This window comes from Crocuta crocuta, unplaced genomic scaffold (genome assembly GCF_008692635.1).
Source record: "Crocuta crocuta isolate KB4526 unplaced genomic scaffold, BGI_CrCroc_1.0 scaffold273, whole genome shotgun sequence".
Lineage (NCBI taxonomy): Eukaryota > Metazoa > Chordata > Mammalia > Carnivora > Hyaenidae > Crocuta > Crocuta crocuta.
The window spans coordinates 7,193,716-7,212,882 of NW_027529425.1; the positions used below are offsets into that span (position 1 = coordinate 7,193,716).

The window sequence follows — 19,167 nt, forward strand, 5'->3', positions numbered from 1 at the left end:
CCGTCCTCCCCTCCCCCACACCCTCCCGTCCTCTGTTTGTGTCTCCCTGGTCCAGCCTTTCCCCGAGTGCCACCAGGCTGGGATCACACAGCGGGCGGCTCTCCAGATGGGCTTCCTTCACGCAGGAACACGCATCGAAGGTTCCTCTGCGTCCTCCTGGCTTCGCGGCTCATGTCTTTTCAGGGCCGAGTAACACCCGCTGCTCAGACACACCGGCCACCCAAGGGCATCCTGGTGGCCACCCGGCTCTGGCAGTTACGGATAAGGCCTTTGTGAACACCCACATGTGGGTCCATGTGCGCAGACGGTCTCCCATCCCTGAGCATGATGCTGGACCGCACGGGGGGACCGGCTCAGTTTTGTAAGACGCCAGAGCCCCTTTCCCCGCGGCTGCGGCATTCTGCATCCCCGCAGCTCCCCATTTCGCGCCAGCAGCCGGCGGTGACCTGTCATGGGCTGTGGCCCTTGTGACAGGCGTGTGGCGGCGTCTCCTTCCGTCTTGCCCCACAGTTCCCCAAGTACGCATGTCTCGGAGTCTTTCCTGCATGCATGTCTGACCCGGGCGTGCTCCCTGCCAGCCAGGGCTGGGCCCACTTTTTAATTGGGCTTCCTTGTTGTAGAGCTTGCAAGGTTTTCTTGAGCGTTTTGGACATGAGTCCTTAGTGGATGTGCATTTTGTGAATATTTTCTCCTAGTCTGTGCTTGTGTTTTCATTCCCTTAACTGTATGTAATTTTGTCTCCTTTTTTAAAAAATGTTTATTTTTGAGAGAGAGAGAGAAACAGCGTGAGCAGGGGAGGGGAGAAGTGCAGGCGGGGGAGCACAAGAGAGAGAGGGAGACACAGAGCCTGAAGCAGGCTCCAGGCTTCGAGCTGTCAGCACAGAGCCCGACGCAGGGCTTGAATCCATGAACTATGAGATCACGACCTGAGCCAAGCTAGACCCTTAACTGACTGAGCCACCGAGGTGCCTCCATGATCATTTCTGTGACCACTAAATGTTACTGAAAACATGATTTAAGATGCAGAGTATTCTGTTACGTAGATATTTCTAAATTACTTCAAGCAATATCTTGCTGCTAGTTGGATTAAAAATTTATTTAAACACTGCAAAGAATATTCTAATACAGATATCTCTTTGACACCTCTCATTGCATCTTTAGCATATATTTTAAGAGAGAAAATCATGGGGCTTAGAAGTATCCATTGATTTGTGGTGACAGTTCTCCAAAATGGTTTTATTCGTTTACTCGCTTATTCAACAGATGTTTATTGAACACCAGCTACGCAGCTGGTGCTTTTCCGGGTCTGGGCCAGATCCGTGAACACATTGGGAGGCACAGGATTTTCCCGCTGTGCCTCCCTGGGCAGGCATGCTGCCCTTCACCCAGCTGCATGAGGCAGCAGGGCCGCGGCTGGCCAGTGCCCCAGTGTCCTTACTGAGTTTTCTTCTCCCTGGGCCCCTCCAGTGTGTGATCAGGCAACTTATGGGATCCTTCCTGGAAAGGTGTACATAAATCAGAATCTTATAATCGAGCGTGTCCCCAGATGAGCTTCAATCTTTTTCTTACTCAAAAACCATATTCTTTGACCATAACCCAATAAAGTTGCTTTGTTATCATTAATAAAGAAAGAACCAGAAGAAAAAGGAGGTGCCGGCCTCTGCATATGCTTTCGTGGGCTCTATTGAAGAAGACTGGCATAGTGAAGAATTATGCGATATTTAGGACAAAGTGACAGGTAAGGCGTCCTGTATCAAAGCTCATGAGTTGCACAGTTGGTCTCCAGATGGAGAATTATTGCCTCACTGAAAACTAAGATTAGGAATCACTGAGCTGTGTGTCTTTGACTCCTGCGGCACCAGAGTGAATTCTCAGACTGGGTGGCTGTGAGCAGCGGGAATTTCCTGCCCCCAGCTTGGACCCCGAGTTCCAAGCTTCGATGGGCACTTCCTCCTGGGGGTTCCAACATGGCCTCCACCCCAGTGTCTCACGTTGCTGGCAGTCCTTGACTTGCAGACAGGTCACCTGGCCTCCGCTTCTGTCTTCACGGTGAGATCTGCCTTGGGAACCCTGTGTCCAGATCCTCCTCTTCCTCTTACGAGGATGCCAGCCATTGCATTAGGGCCCAGCCTCCTCCAGGAAGACCTCACTGTGACCTGTGTCTGCAAAAGTCCTGTGTCCAAACTGCTGCCCTCTGAGGCTCTGGGTGGACGTGAATTTTCGAGGGAGCCTATTGAAGCCACCTTAGTGTGTGGCTGAGGATATCAGAGTGAGAGTGAGTGACAGAGCCACACCGTGAAAATAACAAGGATAAAGAGAAGTTGATGAAACAAATGGAAGAGGTGACAGCAGACGATAAAAGCAGAGGTGACTCTGGGGCTGAATACAATGGACACCTGGGAAGGCAGCCATGCAAAGAAGAGATGGTGTAAACCGGAATCCAGCACGGTCTGGAGAGGGCACCCAGGGAGGTGGGGGGCTGAGCTCACACCACCCATGCGTGTCCCCTGCGTTCGGCCCATCTCATCTGGGTGGGCTCAGAAGGCCCCTCCTCCAGGAAGCCCTCCCGGACTCCTCCTTTCCAGGGTGGTCTAGGAACGCCCTTGCCTGCTCAGCCCTTGTACCCAGCCCTTCATGGCTCACGCTGCTGCTTTGCCAGACTTTTCACCAGTCTTTCCTGTTAGATCGAACCTTCATAACAAACCGTGCCTATTTCTCTGTTTTATTCTCTGTATGAGGGATGGTATTCAGGAGATGCTCCATAAACGATTCTCTGAGGGTTGATATTCAGGAGGTGCTCCATAAACGGTTCTCTGTTTGAGGGCTGGTATTCAGGAAGTGCTCCATAAACGGTTCTCTGTATGAGGGCTGGTATTCAGGAAGTGCTGCATAAATGATTGAAATTGCACCCTTCTCTCCTCTCCCTGCCACTGAAGGTCCGGCGCCCCTGGACCTGCCCATTGTCCTCTCCGGGCCTTGGTTTCCATGCTTCGTGGGCGGGGCTGGCTGGCCCTGGAGCCTGCCTTGTGCTCTGAGACGCTGCAGCCCTGAGAGGGGGTTGGGATTAGCCCAGAGGCTGGCACCATCGACCCCTGTCCTGGACGCCGCAGGTCTCCAACTACCACGGCTCCCACTCTGTCGGAGGGGATAGGGTGACAAGGGACAGTCCCCTGGGCAGAGGCCTGGGAACACCAACCTCCTCCCATGGGGTGTTCCGGCCCAGCGTGATCGGTCAGTGTGGTCAGCTGCCCCGGAAGCCCTCCCGGGGGACCGGTGGGCCGTATCCTCAGCCAGAGAGCAGCGAGCGTGGGGTGGAGGGGACAGCTCCATCTGTGCTGGGTCCCAGGCACGTGGGCTTGTCAGCAGCAGATACTCAGTTCTGGAACATCTCCGGACATCCCACCTCCTGGCCCAGAATGTCCTCTTCTGAGCATCAAGTCTGCATGTCGCCCCTTGTGCTGGAAAATCACGGTCAGAAGACAGTGAACGTCATTTACGGTTCGGGGAGAGCATGGCCCTGGGGGCAGAGCGGGGACTGTCCCTGGGGCGGCGTTAGGCATTTCTGGGGAAGATTCTGGCCACGGAGCTTTCTGGAAAGGCCGTTCCCACAGTGTTGTTGTGAAGATTCCTTTGACCCCCTGCCCTTGACTACCCTGCAACCCAGACAGTTCATCCTCGTGAGAACAGGAGACAGGAAGGGACTGCGGAAAATCAGAGGCTTTCCTGGAATCCCGAGGAGGAGGGGAAGGGGTGCCGTCCAGAAATAACGGACCCGTTTCCGCCTGACGCCTCCCAAAGTGGCCTCACGTTTGGAAGCCCCCGGATCCACAGAAAGTGGCTGGTGCCGGGACGGCAATGCCCATGGCCCCATGGAAGGGGGGGACCTATGGAAGGGGGGCCCTGATGGCTCTTTCCCTCAAGAAGGTGGCTTCTGGCCTCTCACATGCAACCCCCCATTCCCACTTGGAATCCCCTTGCTGCACCCCAGCCTCTCAAGGGGGCCACAGGGCTGCTGAGACGCACCCAGAGCCTGGGCTCTGAAAGGCGTGTCGCTGGCCTCAGCCGCACTCAGCCGCTGTGGCTGCCCAGAGGCTGGGGTCACTGAATGGCGGTTTGTGGGGTTTGTGGTCATGACAGATCGCCTAGCTCGAGCACTTGGAGTTCCATGTTTCCCGAAGGTCCCTTTGTAGGAGGCACAAACTGACAACGTATCTAAAATGAAGTTACATAGTATCCATGATTTGCCACACCCTCCTGTGTGTCTGCACTGTGTGCTGGTGTTGTTGTGTCTGCGTACATGTTACATGTGTAGAGCTGTGTGTGTGCCCGTGTATATTGTGTATGTGTGTCTGTGTGTACTGTGTGTGTATGCACTGTGTCACTTTTATGTATGTGAATACATTGTATATGTGTGTCATATACGTGTGTGGTATATGTGAGGTTTACATGTGCATGTTGTGTATGTGTATTATATGTGTGTTATGTGTGTCATGCAATGTGCCGTGTGTATCATATGTGCACATTGTGTGTACATGTATGCATATGTACGGATATGTGTACGTGTACATGCATACATGTGTGTGCACACATGGAGCGGAGATGAGGGGCTGCTCTGCTCCATGGCTGTTGAAGATGCGTGATGGGCCTTGAGGGTCCCACACTGGAAGGTGAAAGGGGTGGTAGTAAGCAGGGGGGAAGCTCACCTCTGCACACCTTCCTGAGTGCGGTGCCGGCCCCAGGGTCTCTGCCTGGGGGGTTGCACTGCCTGAGCGCCAGGCAGCTTGCTGGCCGTTTTAGAGACCCATGGAGGCTCCTGAGGCACACCCCGTGGTCATCACCGTCACCTCCACTTAGGCTATAACTTTACCGTTGTTTAGGGGAGAGGGAGAGAGAGAGAGGATGCATGCCACCCGTCTGCCCTTTTCTTTTGGAAGTCCCATTGGGGTGCCTGGGTGGCTGTCGGTTAAGCGTCCGACTTCAGCTCAGGTCATGGTCTCACGGTTCGTGGGTTTGAGCCCCACATCAGGCTCTGTGCTAACAGCTAGCTCAGAGCCTGGAGCCTGTTTCGGATTCTGTGTCTCCCTCTCTCTCTGACGCTCCCCTGCTCACGCCGTCTCTCTCTCCTAGAAATAAATAAAACATTAAAAAAAAAATCACTGAGGTGCGCCCACAAACGATGCCCATCACGCCCCTTCCCCTCTCCCCCAGCCCCATCAGCCCTCAGTTTATTCTTGGTATTCAAGTCTCTCATGGTTTGCCACCCTTCCTCTCCCCCACTATTTTCTCCCCTTCTCTTCTCCCATGGTCCTCTGTTAAGTTCCTATAGTTCCACTTATAAGTGAAAATACGTGATATCTGTCCTTCTCTGCCTGACTTATTTCGCTCAGCATAACACCCTCGAGTTCCATCCATGTTGCTACACATGGCCAGGTTTCATTCTTTCTCATTGCCATGTAGTATTCCATGGTATAGATAAGCCACATCTTCTTGATCCATCCATCAGTTGATGGACAGTTAGGCTCTTTCCATGTTTTAGCTATTGTGGAGAGTGCTGCTCTGAACATTGGGGTGCATGCGCTCCTATGCATCAGCATTTCTGTATCCCTTGGGTAAATTCCTAGCAGTGCTATTGCTGGGTCATAGGGGAGTTCTATTGTTAGTTTCCTGAGGAACCTCCACACTGTTTTCCAGAGGGGCTGTACCAGTTTACATTCCCACCAACAGTGTAGGAGGGTGCCCGTTTCTCCACATCCTCGCCAGCATCTAGAGTTCTCTGATTTGCTCATTTTAGCCACTCTGACTGGCGTGAGGTGGTATCTCAGTGTGGTTTTGATTTGTATTTCCCTGATGAGGAGGGATGCTGAGCATCGTTTCATGTGTCTGTTGGCCATCTGGATGTCCTCTTTGGAGAAGTGTCTGTTCATATCTCCTGCCCATTTCTTCACTGGCTTGTTTGTTTTTCAGGTGTGGAGTTTGGTAAGTTCCTTATAGATTTTGGATACTAGGCCTTTATCTGATATGTCATTTGCAACTATCTTTTCCCATTCTGTGGGCTGCCTATTAGTTTTATGGATTGTTTCCTTTGTCGTGCAGAAGCTTTTTATCTTGATGAGGTCCCAACAGTTCATTACCATCAAGCTATCTTTAAACAGCTCAGTGAAGTCGCCTTCAGCAGTCCCCGATGGAGGCTCAGAGAGGTGAAGGGATTTTACTCAGGGTCACACAGCGCACTGTAAATGAGCCTTCCCAGCTCAGTGTCCTCCCCACTGGGCACACGTACCTCTCAGGCTCTCTAGACTGCTGACGCTCTGCCCACTCGTCTTTTCTCTCTCTCTTTCCCTCCTTCCCTCCGAGGGGCAGGATTTTACCTAGGGGGACTGGGGCCTCTGCGCCTCCTCTGAGCTCACGCTGCAGCAGGTCACGGGGCTCAGGGGAAGCTCGTGTGTGGAGAGCTGCAGTGCCTTTAAAGGCCTTTAAATTCCCTGAAAGGAGCCTCGCTTGCGGGCCTCCCTGAACGGGAATTGAGGGAGCAGCTGGGTCTTGGGCCCAGGCGGCGGCAGGTGGGGCACATCCTATGGTCCACATAACATTCCCCACAGCTGACACGTCCCATGTTGAACTTCCGGGCAGCTCTGTACTCTTTGGTTATTTTTAGTGGAAGAAATACACTTCTATGAGGGAAGTGCAGAACCTCAGCAACAATGCCTGGCACATGACAAGTGGCCCTCGTACGAGGAATAATGTCTGAACTACCTTGGTTCTGGGTGGACAATAGCTTCTTGACTTTCGGTTTTCCGTGTGTTCCTGGTAGGAATGCCCCACCTCCCATTTGAACTTCAAAGTCCCCTTTGGGGTCTTTCAAAATGTATTCTTTAGGGGCACATTGGGTGGCTCAGTCAGTTGGCATCTGACTTTGCTTAAGTCATGATCTCAAAATTTGTGGGCCTGGAGCCTGCTTCGGATTCTGTGTCTCCCTCTCTCTCTGCCCCTTCCCCACTCACACTCTCTCTCTCTCTCAAAAATGAATAAATGTTAAAAGAAAAAATTAAAAATGTCTTCATTAGAAAGTGCAAGCCCTCTGGGAGGAAGAATGCCTCCAGAAGTCACTTACACTATAGTATGAATTATGATAGCTTCATGGTTCTTTCAGGGTTCACAGGCTGCCTGGGAAGCAGGGAGGGTGCTTTGGAAGGTGGGGCAGTGGGAACCCCTGAAGGAGCCGTGGGTAGGACTCCATCTCTTTCCTAACTTCTTGCTTTTTCTGGGTGACTGCCTGGTAAAATAGGGCATAATTGTTGCATTGGGTTGACCCAGGAGGTTGCTGGGTGTGGGTGTTCTGGGCAAGGTGGTCCTCACAGATGAGGGGACAGAGGCCTTGTCCTAGGCTTGTGGGGAGACAGGTGAGGGCCTGCTTGCCTGGGACCCCACCTCACTCTGTGCTGCCCTGCTGGTCTGGACACTGCTTCTGGGACCTGCGGATGTGGAGGGTGGGGGGTGGGGGCCCGTCAGTGCACAGTGCAGGCTCCTTCACGCTTTTGTATTCTGTGCCCTCTGCACACACAGATTTTAAACCAATTAATTGATGACAGGAGGAAAGAAAACAAAACAGATTTGCCTTCCTTTTATGTATCCATCCACCATTTCTTGTGTGTGTATCTGCGTGGCATGCGGGGTACAGGGGTGAGCAGAGCAGACGCGCCCCCTGCCCCCTGGTTCCGGAGATGTCGTTAACAGGGAGGGTGGTGGCCAGCAGGGCCAGGTGGGTGGGGGAGGTGGACTTGGGGGTGCCCTGGAGGCTGGGGTCTGCGCTGCCTGGAGAGGCCATCAGAGTGGAGCCCTGAAGGTGCTAGAGGAGCAGGGTCTGGCAACCCCCCCCCCACGGCTGCACCTGTGAGTGGGACAGACCAAGTCAGCTGCCGCACTGAGCCCGCCCTCTGTCTTCCCACAGGAGGAGGCCAGGCAGATTCTGACGCAGCAGAAGTCAGACTCCCACGACGAGGAGGTCTCCCCGACCCCGCCAAACCCCGTGGTGAAAGCCCGCCGCCGCCGAGGGGGTGTGAGTGCCGAGGTGTACACGGAAGAGGACGCCGTGTCCTACGTGAGGAAGGTGGGTCCACCCCCAAGCCCCGGCCCCCAGGGTCCCCACCGCTCTCCCGTCTGGTGGGGGAGGGGCCAGTGTGATGGCAATGTCATGGTCACAGTCACAGCCCTCCTGTGGGGTTTCCTGACCCAAGAACTCTGGGAATTCCCTCCTCCACATTGCTGTTCCTCGGTGTCCCTCCTTCGAGGATGGTGCCCAGCCTGCTGCTGCCACTCACGAGCAGGTGCACCTGCGCCAGGGTGCGCTCTGGAGCACGAGAGCACAAGCGGTGCCCCTGTGCCCATAGGTGTGTGGGCCCGGCCCCCTGTCTGCCCCCTGGCCCCCCTCCTTGGCCCCCTGCCCACCCTGTCGCTGACAGATGTGGGACCTGCCACTTCCATCTTGTGTGTTTATAGCCTCATTTTTACTTTTCTTGGTATTTTTAGTGTTGCTCCTTTTAAGAAATTTAATCAGGCATCTTACCATCTCTGTGAGCCTGGGAGGCTGGGGCGCAGACTTTCTCTCACGGTCTGGAGGCCAGACATCCGGGAGCAGGTGCCGGCTGGTTCCTGGTGGGAGCCGCGCGGCCTCCTGTGATCTTGGGGGTCGAGGAGAAGGGAGAGTGGGCCCTCGGGGTCTCTTCCCAGCAGGGCGTGGATCCTGTCAGGGCTGCCTCCGGACACCATGCACTGGGGCCTGGGCTTAAACACACGGGTTTTGGGGGCACTTGGGTCCAGGGAGCCACTTTTCAGTGAGCGGCTCTGGGGCACTGAGCACATTCACGCTACTGAGCGGCTGCTGTCCCCACCATCCCCCTCCACGCTGAGACCCTGGCCCTGTTACACGCTGACCCCAGCACTTCATACTTTTCCAGTCAGAGATTAGGAACCACTGCAAGTGTTGTTTAAAACCTGCCAGGGCCCTTTACCTCCGTGGTCTTCCTTCCCCAGCCCAGAACCCCCGACAACCTGGAGAAGGTCCCAAACAAACCCAGGTTGACAGACATTCTGCACAGTATGTGAGTAGCACCCCTCAGACCCGTCCAGGTCATCAGACCAGGGGCGTCCTGAGCAGCTGTCCAGAGCAGGGGGGGCTCAGGGCGCTGGCACTCAATGTGACCTGGGGGAGGCCTAGGGTCAGGGCGAGCCGCTGGGGTGAAACTGAGGACATGCTGCCACCAGGCACTGTGGCTGGTTCCACGGCTCTGATGTGTTCCCGAGCAGTATCAGGTGCGAGCAGTGGGGCAAAGTGGCTGCAGGGTATGGGCACTGTCTTCAGCTAATTTTCTGTAAATCTGAACTATTCTAAAATAAAAGGCTTATTTTTAAAGAATAAATCTTTAGGGGCTTGGGCCCCGTCTCTCAAAGCTCCCTTGGTAAAGACCATGGTATTAAATGTAACATGCACATATGTGGGGGCCCCATGCCACACCCCAGCCCAGCAGAGATTCCTAGCAGCTCAGCTCTGAGAGGGGGTCACGTTACAGCTCAAATAGCCCTGCCACTGGGGCCTTTTATTTTAAGGGAGAAATCTTGGCGTTTGAGATGCCCGTAACTTGAGGTACAGGTGCTTTTTGCCGTTTGGTCGGTGACTGATTTGTTGGGCACCTGCTTACTAGGAGCTTCGGCCAGGCAGGTCTGCTGCAGCAGATGCCTCCCCATGCCCAGTTATCGGCAGGGGCCTGACCCCCCCTTCCAAAGCCCCCCATCACCATGCCTAGTTATCAGCAGGGGCCTGAGCCCCCTTCCAAGGTCCCCCCATCACCATGCCCAGTTAACGGCAGGAGACAACCCCCCTTCCAAGACCCCCCGCCATCACTACCTAGGAGAGTGAAGGTCGATTTGGGTGTGGCTCCAAATGTGGTGCAAGTTGTTTTTTTTTTCTTCAGTCTTCAAATATTTACACAAGTATTTTATTATCTTAAAACAAAACCACTGAAATAAACCAACAGAAGAAATGATAATCCAAGGGACTGGAGGTGTTGTAGCTTTGTCTAGGGGTCCCTAAGGCCACCAGAGCTGTCCACAAGGCCCCAACTCCGCAAGGCCCGACAGGGCCACCTCTCAGGTCACTGTGTCTTCTTGTCTTCCCCTCCTTTCATCTTGTTGGTTACAGCGATGGTGACATACACGTCACACCCCGGTTGTCCGTCATTTTGGTGTTGGTAACATGCCAAAGGTCGGACAGTTCTGTGTCTAACACGTCACAGTTTCTCGGGATCCCGCAGGTGCTAGGAGGGGCCGGGCCTGAGCTCCAACCCTGGGGGGTGTCTGGGAGTCTGACTTCCTTGGGTTTCCCCTGCAGGTCATCCCCAAGGACTACAAGACCATGACGGCGCTGGCCAAGGCCATCTCCAAGAACGTGCTGTTTGCTCACCTGGATGACAATGAGAGAAGGTAGGACCCAGGGAGAGGCAGGGCTGGGATTGACACCCCTCCCAGGGGCCTTGCTGGTGGCCTGCCCTAAACCCGGGGACGTGGCCGCAGGGCACACACACGCTTGCACAACATGGGCGGCTTCCAGAAGTAACTTGCTACGTGCACCTGGCTGTCTTCGACACCAGGTTAGGATCTGCGGCTTCCGTGTGACTTTGTCATTGACAGACACTGTGGGGCTCCTTTGCTCTGACCACCAGAGGCCTAGTCTTCCAGCACCTTCTACATGCAAGGATCTTGCTGGGCTGAGCTCACTGCCCGGTGGGGAGATGGGGCTGGCGGGCAGGGCTCTGGGTCCAGGAAGGTGACTGACCAGGTGGTGATGTCAGTCACATGGTCCTAAAGGGCCTCAGGAATGGCTGTGTGGTGGGGTCTTTCCAAGGACGGGCACCCGGCGGCTGGGAGAGCCTCAGGTGCCGTGCTTGCGAATTGATATCCTACAAATCGCTGGGAAAATCAGATTCCTGGAGCTCATTGCTGGGAACATTTTGGGCAATCCTTGAGGCTTTACTTAGAGCTGCGTGTGCTCTAATTCCACGTTGTCACAAAATGGGATCACCTTCTGAGGGTTTGTCACATTACAAGGTCGTGGACGTCCCTTTTTGTCAGTAAAGGCTTTTTTGGGGCTTAATGTATCAATTTCCAGGGAGTTGCTGTAACTTCCTCCCTTTCCCTCCGTGGCTGTTTCTTCCTTCAAGCTAAGCTCCTCGGTGTGGATGAAAGGCTGTGCAGTGTTTTCATTCTCTTTCATTTTTGGTGAATTATGTTTGTTGGTTAGGTAACCATCATTCTGATGACAGTCTTACACAGAATCAGAGTGACGCGCAAACCCGCAGAGTAAGGAGAGAAAGTCCCATCGCAGGCTTGATCCATCACCCTCACGGGCCCTTCCACCTGAGCGTCCAGGATTGACATCTTCAGGGCGCTGCACTGCGTAGCACGAGGGTCGTCGGGACGCTGGCAGTTCCCAGATGCTGTAGTGCCTAGCGAACAGGAAGGAGAGTGTTCCCGCGGGATGGGCCCCCCAGAGGAGCTGGGCCAGGGAGGTGGGGCGTGGGGTCCCTGCAGGTAATGGGGCGTTTTCCAGGGATTTCGGCAGCACTGCACAGACCGGTCATCCCGGAAGGCTGCCCATGGCCTGGTACTTCCAGAGTCCACCAGATGGAGGTGGCTGGCGCCGTGTCCTTGCAAGAGGGGAGCATGGGGGAGGAGGCTGCTCAGAAGAGAAGCCCGTGACCACAGAGGCAGAGATGAGCAAAGCGGCCTCAGGATGGCCGGAGGGGTCCCCTCCAGAGGCTCCAAGGGCACTTGGCCTTGCTGCACCTTGATCTCCACCTGCTGCTGCTGAGTCTGGGCTCCTGGCCTCCAGGACTGGGGACAGTTCCCTTGTTCTGAGCTATCCCATAGTGTCCATCTGGCAGGTATGTCCTTGGTCACCGGGTGGGACCAGATGACTCAGAGTTGTCTCTTTATTAACTTGAATGTAAACATAAAAAACTCAGTCCAAATTTAAATCTGGCTGCTGATAGGATGGTGCATTCACATGGGTCAAAATTCAGACGGGGCTGGGGGTCCAGAGTGAAAGGTGAGCGGTCTGAAGATGGCCCTGGGACCCTGGGCTGTCTCTGTGGACAGACTCAGCACCTCAGGCAGGAGGTCAGACACTCCCCGTGGCAGCCACACAGACCACCGTCCATTCTTCAGCTGGTTTCAGTCCTCGGGGAACAGATGGACCATGCCTGGCTCTATAGGGGTCCTGGCACTTCGGTGCCAGTTTTGGGGGACGAGGAGCCTCTCTGGGTAGACAAGACACTGTGGGCACACAGGTGCCTGAGTGGAACAGGGCAGACCTTGATGCCCGAGCTGGCCGGGCATGTGCACCTGTGTGCTGTGGGTGCGGGCTCTGTGGTCACCCCGTCGTGACCCGAGTGTGGGGAGCGAGTTCCAGGATGCCAGGATTTGGGCTGGCTCGTGTGGAAGGTTAGTTTTGTTCTCTGGGCCTTGGTCTCCCAGTCCGGTCTGCATTAAGCTCCTGTGGGACCTGCTGAAGGACCAGAACTTGGTGTGTGTTGGTGGGGAGGGGCTCACCGTTATTCTTGCTTATGGCAGCGGCCATGATGGTGACCCACGGAAACTTCTCCTTGCTCGTGTGTTCCCAGGCGCGAGAGCAGACCCACCTTGGCTCCTGCATGTGGTTTGGGGTCTCGGCATGTGGTGGCCATGCGGCGGTTGCCGGGGCTGAGGGCGTGGCATCCGGGGCTGCATGAGGGTGACCGGAGGTAACAGTGTGTGTGTGCCATGCTGGCCACTGGAAATCGACTTTATCTGACTAGGGGCGCCCAGTTGTCACCCAGGTCAGGGCGGGATTGCAGTGTCTCCTGGGCTCCGCACAGGTGCCGAGGGCGGTGGAGCGGGGGACGGGCTCCTGCCTCGAGCAGCCAGCCTCCCAGGGAGGTGTCCGTCCAGGGAACGCAGACGCCCACCAGTTCGGAGGCTGTGCTGTGACAGTCATCCGGGGAGGCCCCAGCCGTGTAGGATAGGGTGACCATCCCCAGGGTGGGTGCAGCCAGGCGGAAAGCTGGGTCATGGCGGCAGGGACCTGCTGAGTGCCCGCTGTGCTCCGGACACTGTGCTGCGCTGGCGTCACCGGGCTCATGGCGGCGCTCGGCGTGTGGCCAGAATCTCGGGACTGTCTTCACCCCCCGGGGATCCTGGCTGTGTGCACCAGAGCCCTCGCGTGGCCGCAGGGAGACTGACCGAGGAGGGGAGACTGAAGACGGGCTCCCGGAAGGTCAAGCTCCCACCCGGCTTCTGCCCAGCGTGCGCTCACAGACAAACCCTCGGAACAGAGTCACACAGTGTCCGTCCTTCTGTGTCTGCTCACGCCCTCGGGGTGCACTGAACTGTAGCTGTCAGCACCTCCTTCCTTTCTGAGGATGGGGGGGTCTCCCCGTTGTGGGGGGCCACCACGTGTTTGTCTGCTTCTTGGCTGACAGACACTGAGGCTGCTCCCACCTTTTGGTCATTGGGAAAAATGCTCTGGTGAACGTGGGCCTCTGAGTCGTTCGGATGTGAACCCAGAACTGGCTTGGTGGCTCCTTCTGTGGAGCCCAGGTGCCCCCTGGGAGGCAGCTATGTTCGAGCCACACCCTTCCCACCCTTTGGTGGCCCCATCCCAGCTCCCAGGCACTGGCTGGTTGGGGGCCAGTGTGGCCCGCAGGCACGCTGATCTAAGTGGTATCTCTGGCCACGTGTGTCCAGGAAGTGTCTGTGTGGGGGTCCTGTGCCCTTGGCCCAAACTTTCCAGACTCTGGCCGTTCCCACTGCCTCGGACTTTTCCGGATCCGGGAGCCAGGTGGACAAAAGTGCAGGAAGCAGATGGTTGGATTGAAAATTCCTCTTTGCAAGGCTGGCTTAGGAAGAGAGTTTTCTGTCAGGGGATGTGTCTGTGGTTCAGATCTTTGTTTTGCCCTCAGGAAAACTCACTTTCCATATTGAAACGCTGAGAGGCTCCATTTTCTGGCCAGGGCCTCTAAAGGAACAGGCTGATGGACCAGGAAGTAGGCTCCAGGGGGGCTGGGGCCCGGACTCGTCTCTTGACTTTCATCCAAATACTTCGCTTTTTCCAGTTCAGGAGAAGCCGGGCTCAGCAGCGTGGGCTGTGGTTTGGGGCCCATCCTTTCCAGGTTAACAGGGCGCCCTGCACGTCTCCACTCAGAGGCTACCTCCCACGTGGATCCCCGGGACTGAATCCACTGGGGGTGGGCACACCTTTGTGTCGGAAGNCCCCCCAGCCCCAGCTCAGGTGTGAGGCCGGCAGGCCTGTGGTCGCACACTGGGTGGTTTTGCTCTCGTCGGTCAATGTCAGCGTCTCTCCTTCAATCCGTGTGCAGGTCCTTCGGCCTGCGGAGACGCAAGCCTTCTGTTCAGTCTTTTCTTGAAAAGAAGGTGATGCAACATAGCCGTGGGAGGCAGCTTCTAACCCCACACCACTGCCTGTCTCCTAGGAGAGAGTGTCCCCTGAAGGCTCTCCCTGGGACCCCTGCTGACAGGTCAGAGCCTCGGGCCCCCTTGTGCATAAAAAGGGGGTGTCGTTTGCCCAAGGCCACACGCTTGGCACAGCAGAGCCAGGGCTCCAGCACGAGTCTCAGGGCTCCAAGGCCGTGCTCCACCTCCCTCACTCCTCTCATGATGGGTCACATGCGTCTGCAGGAGGAAGGAACATGGTCGTTGGGGGGGTCTGGTGAGCGAGAGGGAGGACCAGGAGGCCCCCGAACTCAGTGGCAGGCCAGAGATTTCTTAAACACGCACACATCTCTACTCACACACATGCGTGTACGCACACAGAAATACACATGCACACATACATATACAACGCACACATGCATACATGCACACAGCCACACTCATACATGCATGTACACACAACACACACATACACACATTTGTGCTACAGAATCGAACGTACGTTGAAATGTCTTTTGGAAGGAGACTGTTGAATTGTGTCTTTAAATTTTGCAGTAACATTCTTTGGGATTCCGTTTCCTCAAGTGTCAAACGAGAGTAATAAAACCTACTTTGAGGGTTGCAGTGGAGACAGATTGTAGTAACATCCGTGGGCATATCATCGTCTGGTGTGTCATCATCCCTGTTCTTATCGTGCTTATAATCATCATCACCACCACCACCACCATCACCACCGTCACCACCACCGTCACCGCCATCCCCACCACTGTTACCACCACTGTCACCACCTCCATCACCACCTCCGTCACCACCACCACCACCACGATCACCATCGCTGTCATTTCCATCATTATCATCATAATCACAGTCATCAACATTTTCATCGCAATCACCATGACTATCATCATCACCGTCATCACCATTGTCCTCCCCCTCCCCCTCCCTGTCATAATAATCATCATCATTCTCTTTCTGGCAGCTGTTTGGCTATGTGGAGGGCAGACTTCGTCAGTGGGCTTCTCCCTGGATACAGCCTTGCCGCTCTGATGCTGTGACCCAGACACCCACATGAACCCCATGGCCAGGTCTCACTCCCTCCCAGTCCTCAGTCTGAGGCCACTCTGTAAGGTCATTCTCTGCTCCACCTGGGCCTGAGGTAGGTGAGCTGGCTGCTCTGGACCTCAGGATGCAGCAGGAAGGACTGTGGGGGGCCAGCTCATCCCCCCACATCAGTGTACAGAAGAGGGTTTCGAGGCCCACTGAGGGGAGGGCCTTTGTCCCTTGCTCCAGGTCCCAGTATGTTTCCAAGCGAGGGCTGGAGCAGGTGTCTTCATGCCCCTCCACAGCCCCTCTGTGGAATTGAGTTATTCCAGGTGAGGGTCCTGGGGGCAGGTGGCAGGTGCGGACTCCTTGCTTGGTGTCAGGTACTGTGAGCCAAGTCAGATCCTTTGTCCTTCCTGGAGATGCTGGGGGCACTTACCCTCTGCTCAGGGACACAAACGGCTTCAGAAGGCAGCCTGCAGGGTGCTCCAGAGCCCTGGGAAGGGCTACGAACAGAACCGTGGCCTGGCCCTGAGGGTGCATCCCAGGCCTCAGGGAGGGAGGTGGGAGCCCCTGGGTTTAGCTGGGTGCCTCCCAGCCTGTTCTGCTTAGGGTGCTTGGAAGGCATTGCCATGCCCCTGGGGGTTGGGAAGCCTGGTAATGAGGAGGCGCCATATGCGCGTGGTGCTTTGGGCCCTCGGCTGGGGCCTCATTACTGGAGCCACCAGACGGCCGGTGAAGGCACCTTGCCCTGGGGCGGTCTTCCTGGCTGGCCCTGCTCTCTGCTGCTCTAATTAACACAGGCCTCTGGCTAGGCTGCCGCAGGGCTGGCCTCCTATTGTCTGCTACTGTCTCTCTGCCTCCCGCCCTCGCATCTCTGCGCTGTTTTTCCACAGATTGGCTCGGGCTCCCAGGTGATGAGAAAAACACGCTCCACCGGTCACATGTGGCCTGAGGGATGGCCTCTGCCTCGGGGCCCTTGTCCCCCCTCTCACCCATCTGGCCCGGCTCTGGCTTAAGGGCCTGCTGCTTCTCCTTTAGGCAACAGGAAAAGACAAATGAGTGTTTTGGAGAACACAGGGCCTCATCTCAGGAGGAGCTTAATGGCTTGAACAGGCAACGAATTTGGTTTTCATCTTGCATAAAGCGTCTAAGTCTGGGCAGAGGACGCCTTGAGACTAATGACTCTTGGGCCCTGGGAACCTGCATTCTGCGAGAGGCTGCACTCTGGGCTCTGGAGCCTGCATCACGAGAGCTGCTCTGAGCTGGTCCCTGGACCTTGGGCTTCATGGGCAATGTCTCGTTCGTACAGCGCTGGTACGAACCAGCGTTGCTGGGCCGCTTACGAGGCACAGAGAGGTGAAGTAGGCTGCTCAGAGCCCCCAGCTGGGACTGGGAGAAGCTGGGTTTGCACCCCACAGGGACAGGGCTGCCCTGGGCCCGTCTGCCTCCACATGATGGGACCACCCAGCTCAACAGCCCCACCCCTCAGGCAAGAGAAGAGTTCTTTCCCTCGTGCCCAGAATTAGCGCAGCTGGTGGAAGGTCGGTGGTTCCAGGAGAACAAGGCACAGCGTGGGGTCTCTGTGGACTGTTGGCCGGGAAGAGCGGCCCAGGCTTGTGGTATCGGGGGCACAGGACAGTTAGGGCCCCGTCCGTCCGTCACGGGTTTGGGAGGAGGACCTCGGCTCTGTTGTCCAGCTGTGGACATCTAGTGGTGCGTCTGTGGCCTTGGAGGTTTGGGGCCGCAATGCTTTAACTCTAGCAGTTGGCCGTGTGCAGTCTCTCCCACCTGCTGGGCCCCCTTGCCGATGCCCTGCCGAGGCCCGTGGACAGTTGATTCGAGCCACCTCCAGCACCCGTTATATGGGCCAGGACACGGAAGCCCAGAGGATGGTGGGGCAGCCTGTTGCTCAGGGGCAGGGACAGGGGCCATTCCTTCAGAACCAAGTCCCAGGGACTGCTCTGCAAGAGGCCCCCAGCGGTGAGCCCCCTGCACCTGTGCCCCCCCCACCCCCCGGGTGGCAATGCGGCCCCAGGAAGGAGACAGGCACTGGCTTTCAGACCCGATGGCGCCTTGGGTCCTGGCTCCACTCCGTTTTTGAGCCTCAGTCACTAAAAATAGCAAGTTGCCTGACTGCTGGGGTGTGAGGAATTCCCCAGCTGGCTGGGATAGGGGTGGGGGTTGTAGGAAGAGGCCAGCATGAAGGGCAGGTGGCCCAGTAGGACTGTGGTCAGCCACACGTGTCCCCATCTCCATGGGGACTCCATGGGAGCCTGGCCAACATCCCCGCTCCCATTTGTCAGGTGGGAAAATTGAGGCCCGGCGTTTGCAGCGAGAAAGCCAAGGGCATCTAGGTAATGCTGTGCTCTGTGTCAGAGCCCTGGGTCTGTCCTGACCCTCACGCTGCCCGGTGAGAGTAAGTGATGGGGCCCCTGTGTTCCAGCTAAGGGCGAAGTCGCTCTCCCTGGGTCCCACAGCTCACACCCAAACCCAAACGTGATGAGCCCTGGAGGTACTGTGTGGTGTGGGTCCGTGCAGCCGACAGGACCCTGCACGTAGCTGAGCCCTCCTCCTGCTGAGAGCTCATCCCAGTGGGGACCTTCTCTGGGATGAGGCTGTCAATGCTGTGGGGTCACAGGGAATGATAGGACTCCATTCTCCCCATTCTTTCGGAGGTGCTCACTTATCACAACCAGCGACCTTTGAGCCAGGTCTTCGAGGATGGGCAGAAGAGAGCGGGGAGGGCACTCGAGTGTTGGGAACAGTGTGGGCAAGTGGAGGGAACAGCAGGGGCTAAGGAAGGAGGTGCGGACCAGGTGCTGAATTCAGGCTGGGGCCACAGGCTCAGCGGGAAGACGTTTTCTTAAATGCCGAGAGAAACCAGGGAGGCCCGTGGTGGTGTCCCCCGTGGGACAAGGTCTCGCGCTGCCCCCACAACCCTGCCACTTTCCTGTCAGGGGTCTGCAGCCTGGGGTCAGAGGGAGCTGGCTTTGCATGTTGGAAGATGTGGGAGAGGTGCCTGACGTCCAGTGGCCCAGCTCTGCATGCGATGCCCGCCAGTGGTTCCCTCCTGGCATGTCCGCCCGCAAACGGCACCTCCAGTCATGGAGGCTTCCGGGCATGGACCTGTGCTTGGGAGGCGCTGCTCGCCCTTTCACACTCTGCCGTCCCCAAATCTGTCGTGTTTGCGCCAGGGGCCCATGCGGTCCCTGTGCAGGGGACCCTCCAGGGGGAAGGGATCGTGCTGCTGTCATCTGGTTTCTGCATTTAGTTCGCAAATCGCCTGGTTTATCCTTTGCTCCTTGATGGTTTGGTTGAATCCGCCTCCTTTTTCTAATCGACTTGTTATTGGTGAGCGGACGAGATCAGGCCTTGACGACTGCGTGGACAGTACCTCATGTTTCCCAGTTAGTCGTTGGTCTTTTCAGTGTCTCTGTGAAGGTCCTTTGTCGGGTGGAAGGTTTAAGATTTTTGTTTTTTTTCCCATAATTGTCTATCGTGGTAAAACACACATAACAGAAATTAGCACCTCAGCCACTTTTAAGTCGGGGCACCGAGCACATTCATGCTGCTGCTCAGCCGTCCCCATCGTCTGTCTCCAGAACATTCTGCCTCCTCACTGAGACTGTCCCGTTACACACG

General features: G+C 56.1%; 1 protein-coding gene across 1 annotated transcript in view; it reads left to right on the top strand.

Moving 5' to 3' along the window:
* PRKAR1B (protein kinase cAMP-dependent type I regulatory subunit beta) overlaps nt 1–19,167 on the top strand; it is a 99,298-nt gene that overhangs the window by 9,403 nt on the left and 70,728 nt on the right. The window contains exons 3-4 of the mRNA XM_077758813.1: nt 7,949–8,107; nt 10,385–10,476. Of these exons, the coding sequence (XP_077614939.1) occupies nt 7,949–8,107; nt 10,385–10,476 (251 nt within the window). The remainder of the gene's footprint in view (nt 1–7,948; nt 8,108–10,384; nt 10,477–19,167) is intronic.